Consider the following 16,859-nt stretch of genomic DNA (forward strand, 5'->3'; position numbering starts at 1 on the left):
AAGCATTACATTAATTAAAACATTAATGTTCCTGGGCACTGTTGGTGACTTGTATGTATTGGATCTTTGGATTTGTGTTTCCCTACAAAACAATTGAAAACACTCTGGCTTTTTAGCCAATTGTTTTCAGAAAGTGTGCTGTATAGTGCATTAAAAAACATTTTCATATCTTTCTGCTAGTGCAGTGAATCACTGCAGCAGCGCGTTTGCGTATTGCCCAAGCGTGGTAATGTAGGATGGCCCAGAATGTGGTGTGACCTGTGATTTGTTTGAGTTGGAGGGAGGTGGAGCCCTCAGCATGGTTCGAAAAGGGCCCCCCAAATGTTGTGCTACGCCACTGCCCATGAAGTACCCGATTCAATCAATAAATGCATTAACCTGGGAAATGTTACAATGAACATGTTATCTATTATTAGTAGGAACATAGCACGGGCTCGTCAAAAATGTATGAAAACTGACACTGTCAACATTCTGTCTAATTATGACATTATTTTACTCCAAGAAACCTGATCTTTCTCCGATGTCATCTTAGATGGTTACTGTGCCTACCAAACTTAAGCTAGTAAGAACAAAAGAGGAAGACTATTGGGAGAAATATGAACGTTAGTAAAAATCGTCTGTTCAGTCTCTGGAAATCCAGGGATGCCTAAACCTTAAAAGTATACATGCATTTGAATTGCACCTTGGAAGGGACACACTAAATGTAGGAATTACTCTGTACAATAGCTCACAAAAAAGGACAAATTAATCCTTGCTAGACATTCTTAAACATTTTATCGATATGATAATTTAATGTTAGAAAGATACGAACACTGATTGTGGGATTATTGTGGGAGGAGATTTTAATTTGAAACTGGGCAATGGCCCTCCTCTGGATTTATTTGACCGAAATGAAGATCACCTAATGGGTATCTGATCACCTACTATGAAACACCCCTGAATGTGTGCTATATGCATAATATGTTATACCTGGATGTTCAAATGGGTTTGTGGTCAGTGAATGGGTGCACCCCGAACGATATTCTGGGTAAACTCACAGTTAAGGGCCATCGGGGGGTACTCGATTGATTATTTGTGTATCCCTCTCTGTGGCCTAGATTACAAGACTTTTATGTCTTTGAAGACTTATGAATGGACCACCACCCTATTTTACACAAAATACTCTGGGGGAAACGAATGTGGGGGCACAGAATTCAATATCACATATGACCCAACCAACACTGAATCCTTGATGCAATAAAATAAGCTAGTCAGCCACACTCTGTTTTTGTTAAAAAGGAAGTAGCGTATCTAGCATTAAGGATTTGTCCACTGCTTTTGACAAGGTGAAACGGGCAAACATATGAGAAAGACTAAGATCACTTAAATGCACCAAGGATATAATTACTGCTTTGGAGAACATCCACAAAGAGACAGTGGCCTGTGTAAGGAGTGATAGAGGAGGACACTACATCATATTTTCCAGTTGGTACCAGAGTTAGGCAGGGATGTGACCTGGCACCCCTGCTATAATGATTTACAGAAGGGCCTAATCAAACTCGGAACTCATGTCCTTAAATTGAGCATTAAGCAGTACCCTGCGTTACTGTACTAATTGGCCGCACCCTAATTGTACTCCAGAAACATACATACAAGTACACTATTCATGAATAATCTAGATCCGGAGAAGTTAACGCCTCAAATTCTGCAATACTAGTGTGCTCTAGGCCAAGGAAAGGTATCAAGTGAATTTGGGTATCTGGGAATTTCCTTCAAGCACCTTCTATCGGGTGCGAGTCACTGCAGGAATACACCTCTTGAATGAAACTGGGTAATGGTGTTTTTTTTTTTGTTGCTTTCTAGTTCTTCAATTTCCCTACCAGAAATATTTTGGTGTTAAGATTAATATTTGGGAAGGGTAGACTGCTCATACTTGTTAACGTCTGTACTCCACATTTTTCTTCAGCACCGGGTGCACACTTTGTAGTTTTCCACTGGGGCATAGAGATGGCCTAATCTCTGGTATTCAAAAACAATGCTTCGTTCTGATTTAATTTTCCTGCTGGGAGGTGATTATAATGTAAAGATGGGTGAAGCCATTAACAATCTTACAGCGGATATAAAAGAGAATTTATTTTTGGGAATAATAGAGACTGCTATGATATATCCGAGCTTGGATAGTAAGGGCTTGTTTGCCTTGGCTTTTTTGCCGGATGTAAGCATATTCCCCATTAATGGCTATTCTCTGGGGGATAACCCTTGTAAATCAACCTTTAATAATGGCAGATTCATGTCCATCATAGATTATCTTATTATCCTGAGTAGTTGGTGTGGGATGCAAAATATGGAGGTTCTTGAGAGGGTAGAGATTGATCATCATCCCGCTCTCTTTTCATCTCCACAGATGTAGTGACTTAAATGATTCGGATTCATTTAATAAAAATATTTAGGCCCCTGTTAATAGTAGGAGAACAATTAGATGCAATACGAGGATTGATCATGTGGAAGGTTGCTTCACTGGGCTTGCCAGACATTCCAAAGTGCTTGTCATGGAGTACCGGGGATCTAAACAGAGTTAGGGAATTCACTAGGGTAACTTGGATAATCAAGGACATGTTAACAGTAGTGTTTTAGAGAAGGAACAAAGCGCTAGCTGAGTAATATTTGTAAATGATTCCGGAGTGAGCTTCCGCAGGCTCCTTTTTAAATAATGTATTCATTCATATTATTCATTATATAACATTCAATAATGGTAACACATGAAACGATATGAGCATGCTATAGTTAACCACCCCCCCCCGAACCCTCCACAATCTCTGACAATCTGTTTGAACTTCAACAGATTGGGTTTTGAAGCTCCGGCATTATGAAAACCACCTCACAAAAAGTAATTAATTCCAATCTTTTTCAGTGTTCAATTTACCTTTGCATAGCTGGCTCTATGCAGTTCAATTCAACTTGATTTAGCTAAGCTTCTATAGGCTCTTATATGCAGAAAGATGAGGATGGGGATCCACACCTGGAAGCGTCTTTTCAGCCATCCGTGGAGCCCATCTGTAGTCTCCACAGGCTTCAGTCTTCCTCTTCCTCTACCATCCTCTCCTCCTCTTCGTCAGATCGATTCCCCAACTCTTTTATGGGAGGTCCTTTTACTCTTGGGGATGCAGGCTATAGAACCCGTTCCTCTTGTAGACAGGGCTTCGGTTTCTATTCCAGGATTGTTGCAGTATCCAAGAACAACCAGGCTGGCCTGAGGGTAGCCCTGAACATGTCTTTTCTAAATCTGTCTTTACAGCAGGAACGCTTCAAGATGATTACTCCTGCACACATAGCCGAGTCTCTATGTGTGGGGCAATGGATGTGTTCCCTGGACCTCAAGGATGCATACCTGCACAAACCCATATATGAACCACATCAGAAGTTTCTGCGGTTCACAATTATGTCGTATCACTTTCAGTACTAAGTGCTGCCCTTCGGCCTGGACTCGGCCCCTCATTTCTTCACATAGTTGACGAATGCAGTGGCGGGCCTCGTCCGCTTGGAGGGCCATCATCTATACCTTTACTTGGATGACTGGCTGGTGAGGGCGGGGTCACCCGAAGCAGTGAGGCACTCCTGCCAGAGGCTGGGGGATACCCATCATCAGTTGGAGTTTTCTCTTAACCAGCGGAAATCACCGCTATGCTCATCTCCGGAACTGGTCTTCCGAGGGTGTTCCCCAGGCCCGAGAGGCTGATGTCCCTTCGCAAGGCAGTGGGACACTTTCTGGCCAACTTGTCCACCTAGGCATAGTGGTCCCAGCACATTTGCTCAGTGTTTAGCGCCTCCAGCTCCACATGGTGGCCAATTGGGATCAGAAGACGGGGTTGCAGTTGGACAGGATCCCTATACCGCCTTTCCTTCTGCCCGACCTTCGCTGCTGACTGATGGATGGCAAAGTTTCAGTGGGAGCACTCTTCACCCGACCGTAGCCTACCCTTGTGGTGATGACAGAGTACTCTCTTTCGGGCTGGGGGCCCACTCTGGAGGTCTATGTGATCCATTGAGCATGGTCCAGGGCGGATGCCCTCCTACATATCAACCTCCTCGAGCTCCGGGCAGTGGCCCTGGCCCTCAAGGCATTTCTTCCCCTTATCAGGGACAAGGCGGTTCTGGTCAGGACAGATAATTCTATTACAATGTTTTACCTGAACAAGCAGGGTGGCACCTGTCCCCCCCCTCCTATGTATGGAGGTGGTTTCAATATGGGAATGGGCGCAGACGGTGGGACTCTGGATATCAGCAGTCCACCTCCCAGGGGACAGCAATGCGGAATTGGATCAGTTGAGCCAGTTTGGTTTCAACACCTACAAGTGGGAGTTGCACAGTGACTCCTTGTTGCCCTTGTTCCAGCAGTTTGGTTAATTATCATCTGAGGCTTCAGTACTCTCAATTTTCGGATGACAACTGGGACATCATTCAGCAGGCCAGGAGGCCCATTGCCCATTGCCCAGTATAAGAGCAAGTGGACTAGGTTCTGCCATTGGGCTCACAACAAAGGGCTGGACCCTGTCACCTATCCTCTGGATGATGCACTGGCCTTTTCGGCACACCTGGCTCATTCTGGAGTTAAGGTGGGTACTTGCTGCATGTATTTGGCGGCCATCAGGGCTTACAAGAATTCCCCAGGCATGTGGTTTTGGCAGCCAACGTGGTGGTTAAGGCCTACCTTAAGGTGCTGTCAAGGCTTTTCCCTCCTGTGCATAGGCCACACCAGGTCTGGAACCACAATGTGGGTCTTACTACTTTGCAAAGCAAGACTGTCAAGCCAATGGCTTCTGTGGCCATCGCTTGGGGACACTAAAGACTGTTTTATTGGTGGCTCTCACCTCTGTTCACAGGGTTAGTGAGCTGCAAGCGTGGTCTTAGTGCGAGCCTTTCACCACGTTTCATAAAGACAAGGTCATCTTGCACACTCACCCAAACTTCTTGCCCAAGATGGTCTCTCCATTTCATCTGAATCAAACAGATCTGCCTCCCGGTGTTCTTCCCGAACCTGCAGTTGGAGGCGGAGAGGGCTCTGCATTGCTTGGACCATAAGAGGGTCCTCAAGTTTTATCTGTCTCTGATGAAATCCTTCAGGAAGTCAGAGGCACTGTTTGTAATTTTTGGGTGCTCCTCCCCCACCCGTTGCATGGTTCAGAGCATTTCAGAGGTGTATACGGCCATGTGCAAACCTGTTCCAGAGGGGATTCATGCTCATGTGGTCAGAGCCAAGGTCACGTCCATCGCGTGTCAGAGAAACACTTCTTGGGAAGTCATCAGCAAGGTGGCTACTTGGACCACTCCGTCGGCCTTCTGTAAGCACTATTCATTGAACACCAGCTCCAGATGCGATGCAGAGTTTGGTTGGGCGGTTCTGAAGAACCTTTTTGCTTCATCATAGATATGAGGCAGGTTATAACAGCTCTATCCTATGTTTCTTGTTCGCTGGAATCACCCACAAGGATGTAAGAAGGAGGATGCGACGAATGAGTAATTAAATTTACTCAATGTAGTGACTGGAGAACTCAGTCCATTGTCCCCTTTCCTCGATACTTCCCACCCACCTTCCCCCGCTAGTATGCCAATGTCTAATATGTGTAAGTGTAGCCAAGTATCTAAGCATCCAATGTGTTCAAAGGGGACTGAGGTGATGTGCCAGAGGGCGGATGCTTGGCGGGGCGTTCCCACGCCTGTGGCAGCGCCCAGCGCTATACTAAATTTAAAGGGGGGACTAATTTTTTCACTGCCACATTTTCCGGTAGCGTACCCATGTTGGGGGACGCCCTCAAGGATGGAGGAAATGGAGCCATGGACCAGGAGTACTCTAGTCACTACGGTGAGTAACTTTAATTTATGTGGTCTGTCTTCTGAAACATTGAATCACTTCCTCGTTTTCTGCCCAAATTTGAGAACATTGAGAGGGGTCTACCTGAAACCCATACTGAGAATGGAGGGTAAGAAAACATCAATTTCAGCAATAAATATTTTAAAATCAACTACAGACCAAGGCACAGTAAACAAGGTAGCCAGGTTCATTCACAGAGCCTGGCTTAGTACTAAGGCACCAGGTTTTGAAAGGTAATGCTGATTCATTATTGCTGTCATTCTTTGTGACAATTATTGTGTAAAAGAAAAGGGCTGCAAGTTTACTCTCCCCCTAATGTTAGTTATCTTTGCTATTATTGGAATATCACATGGGATTTGGCTCCGACAAACTCTTCTCTCCTAATTATGAGTTATTTTAGTAACAAATCAGCTTAAAGATTATGCACGGTTGGAATATTTAATTGTTGGCAATGTAAATATACTGAATGTATGTAACTAACCATGATTAATGTTATAATTAAGTCATGATCACCTCTATGAGGGTATGATGCTGTTATGTTTCTTTTTAAACATTCTGACTGTTTAATTATCTTAAACCGGAAGTAACCGCAACTAAAAACACAGTTTTAAAGGACAACAGTCGCAACGGACGAGAATGTAAGTGCTCAAACAGAGCTCCCATTAGTAATTTTAAAACCAAATTCAGATCCCATCCAGGCACCTGGAAAGGCGACGGTGGAAACACATTAGTTAGCCCTTTTAGAAATGGAGAAATCAAAGGGATCTTAAAATAAGAACATTCCTCAGATGAGAGCTTAAATATGGACAGCCCCACCAAGTAACCCTTAATGGTACCCACTTGCAGGCCCTTGTGGGCTAAAGAAAGCAAAAAAGACAAGGAATGGAACATTAGAAAGGATCCACATTCTGTAGCCTGCACCATTCACAGAACTTTCTCCAACGGCAAGGCAACGGTACAGGGATTTTGTTGCGGGCCTTCTGGCCGAAAGCAACACCTCCATCACGTCTTCGGGGAGGTCCCAATCCTTATACCTCAACCTTTCAGATACCAAGCATGAAGGCTGAGAGACTTGACCTCTGAATGGAGAACCCAACCCTCCTCCTGTGAGAGCAGATCGTCTCGGTAGGGAAGACTGCGTGGAGGGCAGATGGACATGTCTAGAAGGTCCGGGTACCACGCTCTCCTGCCCCATGCCGGAGCAATGAGGATCATCCAGGAATCGAACCTCCGTAACCTCCGCAACACTTGCGGAATGACAGGGCCTCGAGGGAACGCGTACAGCAGTGGGAAGGACCACTCCACTACGAAAGCGTCCCCTAAGGCTCCTCTTGGAGGAAATTCCCGTGAGCAGAATCTTTCGCAACTCTGGTTGACACCCGTGGCGAAGAGTTCCACTTGTGGGGTTCCCCAAAGGGCTAAGATCTCCAACGGAACTTCCTGAGCCAGCTCCCACTTATGAGAGACCGTGCTCTGCCTGCTCAGAGCGTCCGCCGCCGCGTTTTCATCTCCAGCCAGATGAACTACCGAGATCGAAATTTCCTGCTGGATGGCCCAGAACCAGAGCTGCATCACCTCCCTGCACAACGGAGTGACCCTGTCCCCCTTTTTTTGTTGAGGTAGTGCATGGCCACCGTATTGTCCGTCATAATCAGGACATTCATCCCCCGCACAGACGTCAGAAAAGCCTTCAGGGCTAGCCTGACAGCCCACAGCTCTAAAAGCTTGATGTGGAGTCTGGACGCCGACGGAGGCCATCGGCCGCTGGCTGTCAACTCGTTGGCATGAGCTGCCCAACTCGTGAGGGATGCGTCCGTCACAATCGTCACCTCAGGCCAAGGTTGCCAAAACGGAGCTCCCTTCATCAGATTGCCTTCGACGGCCCACCACAGAAGATCCTGTGCGACCTCAGGCAGAATTTGAACGGGATCCGACATCCTGCCGGAGAACTGCGACCACTGCATCTTGATAGCCCACTGCATAGATCTCAATCGCAGCCTGGCCTCTGGCACCAGGAAAATGCAGGATGTCATGAGGCCGAGCAACCTCAAGAACTCGAAAGCCGGGAGACTCTGGGCACGTTGAAATTTGTCCACCATCTGCAGAATATGATGAGCCCTCACCTGGGGAGGCGAACACTGCTCTAGGGATGTGTCGAGCACTGCTCCTATGTATTGGAGCCGTTGGGTAGGTGTCAAATGGGACTTCTTTAAATTGAGGGAGAAGTCCAGCTTGTGAAGGGATTGGCAGGTGATGGACAGATGATCTAGGGCTTGCTCGGGAGAGCGCACCCTGATCAACCAATCGTCCAGGTAGGGGTGGACGTGAATCCCCCCTTTCCTGAGATACGCTGCCACCACCACCATCAGCTTGGTGAAGACCCTTGGGGCGGAGGTCAATCCGAACTGCAGGACGCAAAACTGAAAATGGGAGTCGCCAACGGCGAACCTCAGGTACTTCCTGTGCTTGGGATGAATCGGCACATGAAAGTAAACATCCTTGAGGTCGAGAGATACCAACCAACCAATCCTGAAGTTGAAGGGCCTGGAGGACTTGAGAAAGAGTTACTATCTTGAACTGGTCCTTCCTGAGGAGCTTATTCAGCCAACGCAAATCCATGATGGGTCTCAATCCCCCGTCTTTTTTCGGGATCAAAAAATAAGGGGAATACCATCCCTTGTTCCTCTCTGCAGGGATAGGATTTCCTGCACAAGGAGTGGATCCGGATGCTTCAAAGAGAGCTTCCCCGGTGGATTGTCGTGAGGCCTCTGCCGGAAGGGAAGACAGTAGCCGTGGGTTATGATCTCCAGAACCCACACATCTGAAGTAATGGCTCGCCATTCTCCAAGATGCTGCGCGAGTCTGCCCCAACCGGCGAAGCATGGGACATGGCCTCATGATTGAGCTGACGCGGCTGCGGCAGTGCCTGAGGGCAAAGAGGCAACTGCCCGACCGGCTTTTGCACCTCAAGTCCTTGCTTTCCACCTTTGGTACTCCCACGGTGGCCCCTTTGACTGGCAGCGCTTCTTGATCTACCAAAGCTAGAGTAGTATCGAAAGGAACCTCCCCTCCATTGCTGTACCCTAGAATGAAAAGGCAGAGGTTGATGTACTGCAGTGCTCAAAGACTTTGCTGCAGCTTTGGAGGTGTGCAACCTCTCAAGGCTCTCATCAGCCTTGCTGCCAAACAGGTGGACACCATCCAAGGGCATGTTGAGAAGCCGGGATTGCACATCAGGAACAAACCGCGACTTCCGAAATCACGCAAACCTGCATATCATGGTGCTTGCAGCCATGGACCGGCTGACAGTCTGCCGTATCCAAACCCGACTGAACGGATTTACTTGCCGTCTTGCACGAGGGCTAGAAAACCATCCTATTCTTCCCCTTCGGGAATATGCTCAGCCCGCAAAAGATGCACAATTCCACAGAGTGTGAGTGAATCTCGCCAAGGCACAAACGGAGTTGGCTGCCTTCAAAGCCATACCCCCAGAAGAAAATAACTTCTTCGCCCAACCATCAAAGCGCTTATCGTCCCTATCAGGAGGGATGGTAGTGTGAGCAGCCTGCTTCGCGGGGGCTGTAGCCGCCTGCACCATCAAACTCTCCGGAGTAGGGTGTGTCGACAAGTAGCAGGGTTCACTATTGGCTGGGTGGTATTTTTTTGGAAGCGACTTATTCATTGCCGGGATACTCTCCGGAGCAGTCCAAGCCGCAGCCATCCTTCTTTGCAAAGCCATGTGAAATGGCAACACCGCGTCAGTGGGTGGACCTTGGTCCAGGATGTCCGTCAGATCATCCTGATCAAAATCAACAGGTGGAGCAGACCACCCCAAGTATTCAGTCACTCTTGACATGAGACGCCTATAGGAGGAATCGGCATGCATCCCAGGCTCAGGCCTGCCAAACTCCACCTTTGGAGAGTGTCAAGACCACTGGCATCCTGCAAGGACTGACGTAGTTCCTCCATGTGACTGTGCCCAGAAAAAAGGTCATCAGGGACATCAAGAGGCACAACCATCTCCTCATGAGACCCTTCCTACACCTCCGAAATATAATCCAATGGTTGGAACAAATCCAATCTGGGAGGAGGAACAGAATAGGGCTCAGAAACATTCCTCACAGACCTACCTAGAGCCGCCTTCAGAGTTTCCACAGCCCTCTGGGGCAACTCCGTCAAATCCTCCACAAACGGCATCGAAGGCGCAGAGGTAATCGGCGTATACGTCGACCGAGGCGCCGACGGGGTCGACAACTTCTTTGAGGGTGGAGCCCCGAGAGCGTCCCTCTACGGACACTCCCATTCTGCCCGCGACGAAGACTTGGTGGGACAAGTCAACTGTCTGGCTGAGTCCTCCGACGAGGACGGGGAAGGCGACCGGTGACAACGCTTCCTAGAATGCCTCCAAGAAGCAGAGGGATGGCGGGAACCACTCTGAGACTGAGACCCCCTGGATTTTCGCAGTCGCGGAGAGTCGCCCCTCGAGTCATCGATCGAAAGCCCAGCGGACTTCGATTTATGGGTCTTACACACCCTATCTACCTTTAATTTCTTCTTACATTCCCACAAGGCCTTAGACGTCAGGGACTGACAATCATCGCAGTCTTTGGTGGCGTGGCTTTCGCTGAGGCACCAGAGGCAGATGTCGTGCAGGTCTGTGATGGACATTTTCGAACTGCAGTCCCGACATTTTTTTAAAGCCTGACTTCGGGGTAGTAGAAGAAGAAGACATCGCTATCGAAGAGAAGAATCGAGCGGGCTGAGATTCCGAAGCAAACACGTTTGCTGAAAAAACAGAACTGAGGCTATGGGTGCCGTGCGTCCTATATATAACATCCGGTGACGTTGACCCTCGACGGAGGCCCTCGAGGAACAACGTATCGACGTAGGATGCCCTCTGCCGAAAATTAGATGTGGAATACGTCGGAGGACACAATCCCCTCAAAATATTTTTTCTAAACCTTTTTGTGCATTCTTGATGTGTCTGTATATCTGAAGTTTGCAAACTATTACATACACTGTCTCTAATGGATTTGCCTTTTGGACATTCCTTAACAATTATTCTAATTAGGGAGTGTGATGATTGTGGTGATACACATACATTTGTAAATTAGTGGTTTAGTGTATATCTTGTGCACTGTTACTCACATTGCTACCTTTATAAGAAATCTTTCTTACACTTGCAGATAAATGTGTATATTTTCGTTCTACGGCTTTATGGACTATTGGCAGCGTGGGGACTTCCTTATCCTTTGTCTTCTCAGTTTTAATCTGCTGTGGGGATGCTTTTATTAGCCCAAGCAAGGATGGCTGCCCCTAGAAAATTAGCTACTTCTGAGTGCAAGCAAACCTGGCCAATGATCTTACAAGAACTTGGATCCTCAAGCAAGAGCACGGCACAATTACATCTTGCATGAAGAGGCCAATGCCTTAACCTATTCTCCATATATATTGTTCTCTATAGTTACTAGTCATATATGAGCTGCCTTTAGAGCAACCATACATAGCGCCTAGGACGCTATTCAACCCACTGTATAGGTCACTGTGGTGTATTTTAGATTGGGAGCACACCGTAGGAAAATGTATTAACAACACTCTGGAAAAATGCAATAGTTTAAATTATCAGTGCTACGTTTAGTGACGTTTTGTGCAGCAGTTCATGCATCCCAGTAACCAAACCCTTTATGGATCATTAACCTTCATCACACTTCCCCTCCGATGATCATTCCCAAATTTGAATCCAAAACGTTTTAGGGACCTGGGGGGGATTTTGATATGGATTGATTTCTCCAAAGTTAACATCTTCGATTAATGGACTCTGAGAGAGCAGATTTGTCCATCTTAGTATTGGCAGCTTCAAAGTATGTTACAATTGAAATTGTATGTTAGACTTTCTACTCGTAATTCATGATTCAAAAAACTATCGTTTCTTCTACATGTATGCTTTTCTTTGCATCTTGTTCTGTATACAATGTATAGTATCTTTATTGATGTAGTGATCAGGGCACTTCTTGAAGAAGCTTTGGATCCCCCCAAATTGGGTGCAGACAAAATACCAGCTCTCGCCTTTGCGATCAATGCTGTACTATTATCCACTTCACCACAGGGCATTAAGGTGGCACTGGTGTCCTTCTCGAAAAAGTGTGGTGAGCTCAAGCATACTTTTAATATTGGGGAAACTAAATCCCTGAAGTTTTGACCCATGTTTTCTAAACAACATTGGCTAAATGTTAGTGTTGGCGGTATTGCGCTTGAGCAAGTAACATTTTATGATTGCTTGGGGGTTGGATTCAATGTGAATGGGTTCAGGTCCTCTCAAATCGACAAAGTTGGTACCAATTTGACCAAGAGCTGTGGTGGGATTTTGAGCATGTATAACCAGCATGGCAGGAGAGCTATTTCCCCCACAATTGAACTATATTGGAAGCAGGCCATATTGTCAGCCGCCTCATGGGGCAGAAATATGGGGTTGTGTATGTACCCCAGACTTGGATAAAGCAGAGAATACATTTCTGAAAAAAATGTTTTTGCTGTCTCGTGTAACCCAAAATGCCCTTATTCATATGGAGGTTGGTTTGCCTTCAATCGCTAGCGAAATAAAGCTGAAACCAGCTGTCAATTGTTTAAGGTTGTGGTATCCTCCAAGGTTGGAATTATATTGAGATGCCATTGTTCACTTGCTCAGTTTGACTGGAGGAAAGAGTCTACCATGGGTTATTCATGTGAATAATATGTTGACCATTTTGAATGAGCAATATCTCTGGTGGCACCCTCAGCTCATCAAAAAAGCACCCTTAACGAGGGTCAAGAAAGCTATAATCTCTTACAAAAGATAAATTATGGTTACGGATTGCTAAAGTGAAATTGGCTGAGAAATATCTTGGAAGGAAGCTCGAATTTGGTTTTGAAGCATACCAAGGTTCCATCAAACCTTCATACGTGCAAGCCTTATATTTTGATTTTCGTATTGGGCACATTAAGGCTGGCCACATATACAAAATCTTGGGGATGTGGTAGTATAGATACATGCCCATTATGTAGTTTGCACGTACAGACAATTTATCATTTTTTATTTTAAGTGCTTGAGGTCTCAGTATCTGGAGCCCATATTACGGGTGGCCGGCTTTACGACCGCCAGTGACGCTTTGAGCTACCTGACCTCTACACAAGAATCGGATGTTGTCATGTCAGTGATCAAATGTATCTACAAGGCCCGGTTCAAAAGACCTAAGAGATAATATAGTATTACTGTATATAACTGAACAATTGCATTTAGGCGATATTGTTTTGGTGTCAATCTAAGCAGCACACATATACAGGGCTCTGTGTTTTCTCCCCACTAGCAAGTCTCACCCTAAAGGTACTTAGTAATTTTTATTCTAAAAGTACTTTGCGGGCTGCGAGAAATCTCTCCCTGTATTGGTAATAATTATATTTGCTTGCCCATGGATCACCTTGAAAACTCCTCTTTAGCAAGGTGCAGTCAGTGACGCCTGATGGTATTAGCTATATTCATATGATGTTGATGTCATATTTTATCAATCATTTTAATGTTTTCATTTTCCAAAATCTTCATTTATATTATGAAAATGAAATATTGTTTTATCACTGTCCTTTTAGGCTGCTCATATGTATATGTATTTTTGATGATCTTTAATGGGTCCACTCCGAATAAAGAATATTTGGATTGATACAATTTACAGGAGTGTGATTTTTTCCCCCCTGCTTATAATATAACCAAAATGTGTGTGTTTGTAATGTTTGCATGTCACTTAAACATTGCTGTTCTGCCTGAACTTTAACTTCTATCTTTTTATTTTCACAGAAAGCATGATGGTCTCTGGTTTCTATCGCGTTTGTGCTGTTGACTACTGGGACAAGCCAGGATTATATTCACTACCAGTAAAATACAGAGACATTTTTTAATGTAGTGCGCTGCTTTACAAAGTATAATAAAGACTTCACAAAGTCTGTTGCTTCTTAATTGATTTACAATATTGTGAGAAATTACACTCGGGAGTCAGGCGAATGCTGAAAGAATATTTATTTTCTTTTGGTAGGATAAGTTCCTTAAGGGCAAATAAGATAACAAGTCCTTCCGGTTTCCTTCACCGGTGTCTTGGCTTCCCAGAGTGTGTTGGCCACAGTCCCAACTTTGTTCTATCTCTTAGTGTCCGGATAGGCCCACCACTCCGATTCTGGCGCGCTTTTAACAGAGCAGATGGGTTCAGGCCCCCACCAATCATTGAGCATCCAGCCCAGCCGCCTTCCCATTGGCTCTCGAGGTATTACCCCGCCTCCCTGAAAGGGCGCAGTCCTGGCATGCTGCCGTTCCCGTTCTTGCTGTAGTGCATGACACCTGTGCCGGTCACGTGTCCGTGGCTGCGCATAATATGGGCAAGGCTGGATGCTGGGAGCCTTCCTCCGCTACGGGTAGCCCCGGGCTTGTCACTGGGAGCACGGCGATGATGGGCTGGTCGCCCCTCGCCTACATCTACAAGCTCCGGTGAGTATGGCACACCCCCATCTGGGCCGGCTTGCAAAGCAGTTAAGCCATGCGCGGTGTCGCCGCAACTATTGGTAGCGGCTCCCCTTCCAGCCACCGCAACCAAGTTAATGGGCGGGTCCTGCCGGGAGGTCCCAGCACTAAGGATCCCAGTGTAATTGGGATCGGGTGCGGATAGTCCTCGCCGCGGCTCTAGCCGTGGCGTGTCTGATGCACTCCGCGGCTCTAGCCGAGGCGCGTTGGATGTACGCCGCGGCTCTAGCCGAGGCGTGTCGGATGTACGCCGCAGCTCTAGCCGAGGCGTGTCAGATGTACGCCGCGGCACTAGCCGAGGCGTATCCTCACAAATATATATCAGTTGATAAAATTAAAATAATTCCCTTGGGAGTTTTAGAATACAACTACTTGCCTGTTTAATGCCTGCATATCAGGGTAACGCATTGTATTTCAGGTTAAGGATAAAAGTTTGGCAGAGCACATGTGTATTTTCTGCAGCACTGTAGAAAAAGTGAAATAATTTGCACCATCAATAACATTGCAATTACCCAATAATTTACTATTCCTCAAGTTGGCTTTGAAGACCTACAAAGGACTTCACCCATACACATTGAACTGATTAACATAGCATAATGGACACCAATTATTTGATACATTATTTCGCCTCCCATCAGTGATACTACGAACACTTGGGTTCAGTTACCCCCACCCTATTGTACTTCCTATGGTGTCTGACAGCTATGCGTGGGTTGGACTGCTGCAACAACTGAACTACCTTGGGACTTTCAGAATAAACCTGTGTACGGATACCGCTAGTCTATTTAACATCATTCTGAATGCTGCAGAATAATCTCAGGCTCTTTTTTTATTCTGATCTGTCTTTGCACATGGCATAGCTGGACCAGTGATTCACTGCATGGGTGAAGTTAAGAAACTGGAATCCAGAAACAGCCCGGGTTGAAATGCCTGTAAACTCTCACATGCAGTGAATCTGATAATCCGAGGTGACATTCTATGTTGCCCATAAACTACAATGACAATCATGATTTCTCCAGATCTTTCAATGATTTGTTCATGGTTGTTTGTGGCATCCTGAATTCATGCATGAGTGTGGGAGGCACTTTCTCTGTATCCTCTTTCTGTTCTAGTCCCCTGTTAAAACAGGAGACTAGAACAGAAAGAGGATACAGAGAAAATCTGCCCTTAAATCTTTTATATGGATTGTCTCTGCATCTGCCCTCACTAGAAGATTACACATGTCTCTTTCTATGCTGGTTTTACTTTGTAGTGCAAACGTCCAGATCATTACTCTATCATAATAACCCCAATTTTAAAACAGGGAAAGTACGTATGTTCAGTGTAATGGGATCAGATTAGCTTGCTGTTAGATTGCAGTATTTAACAGTTTTGTAGGGCAGTTACCACATAAAATGTGAAGACATACTCCACTTCTGTTTTAGTGTGTTATAATACTTGCGGTCACTGTGCGTTATAGACACTTTAGTATAAGAAGTATTTATCAATACATTGCCGTGATCTACTGTTTTAAATATATATTTGCAACACCCCCCATTCTCGGCAGAATTTTTGTTTAACTTTTATATTTGCTACATAATTGCAGATCATGAGCAACTCTGGGAGACATGTGGCGGAATGGGAAAGTACTAGAATTTCAAACGCTAGTAGATGAAACTGGATTGCACCAGGGGCAATATATTACCTGCACTAGATTGGTTAAGCAAGTAAGGAAGACCTGGTCCGAAATTGAACTGGAAGACCAGCCAGATATAGCAATCGAAACAATGTATGACATCTCGGAAGGGGGGCATGAGATATCCCGGATCTATGAACTAGTAATGTCCAGGGTGGGGAAGGAGGTGACCCAGTTAAGACAGGAGTGGGTGGAGGATGCGGGGGAGCGCATGCAAGACGGACAATGGGAAAGAGCACAGAGATACCATAAAAAGGTCTCCAGAAACAAGAGACTACAACAAATCCAGCTATACATAACCCATAGGGCGTGCATGACCCCTCAAAGGGTCGCCCGATTCAAGAACGCTAGGACACAAACATGCCAGAAATGTGGGGAGGTGAACGCGAGGATGATGCACATGTTCTGGGCATGCACGTGGGTCGGGAAATTCTGGGGAGAGGTAAACCATCGCCTAACGAGAAAGGAATCAAGCTAGATGTGGGATCCATGTGGGAATGGATGATTGGAGGATTCACTAGGCCACGCAACCTAATACATGTGAGAAAACTTAAAGATCTGGCATACATCCTGGCCAAACGCAGGATAGCGATGAGCTGGAAAGCAAGCCATAGACCCAGGATAGAGGTATGGTGGCATGACCTTCTAAAATGGGCCAAAGCAGAAACAGTGGTATGGTACGAAGCAGCCAATAAGGGGGAGGAGGATGAAGCGGGATCACTGATAGCCTGCAGACAATTAGTGGCCACATTATCTGGGTCTACCTAGACTAGTCCAAGCAAGCACAATACCTGCGA

The 16,859-nt window shown here is 46.0% G+C and overlaps 1 protein-coding gene across 1 annotated transcript in view; it reads left to right on the forward strand.

The window, feature by feature from the left end:
* IDUA (alpha-L-iduronidase) overlaps nt 1-13,819 on the forward strand; it is a 616,851-nt gene extending 603,032 nt beyond the window's left edge. The window contains exon 14 of the mRNA XM_069626380.1: nt 13,674-13,819. Coding sequence (XP_069482481.1) covers nt 13,674-13,774 — 101 coding nt within the window. The 3' untranslated portion in view covers nt 13,775-13,819. The remainder of the gene's footprint in view (nt 1-13,673) is intronic.
* Nucleotides 13,820-16,859: the final 3,040 nt, after the last annotated feature.

Source organism: Ambystoma mexicanum, chromosome 6p, assembly GCF_040938575.1.
Source record: "Ambystoma mexicanum isolate Mex_15411 chromosome 6p, UKY_AmexF1_1, whole genome shotgun sequence".
NCBI classification, from domain to species: domain Eukaryota; kingdom Metazoa; phylum Chordata; class Amphibia; order Caudata; family Ambystomatidae; genus Ambystoma; species Ambystoma mexicanum.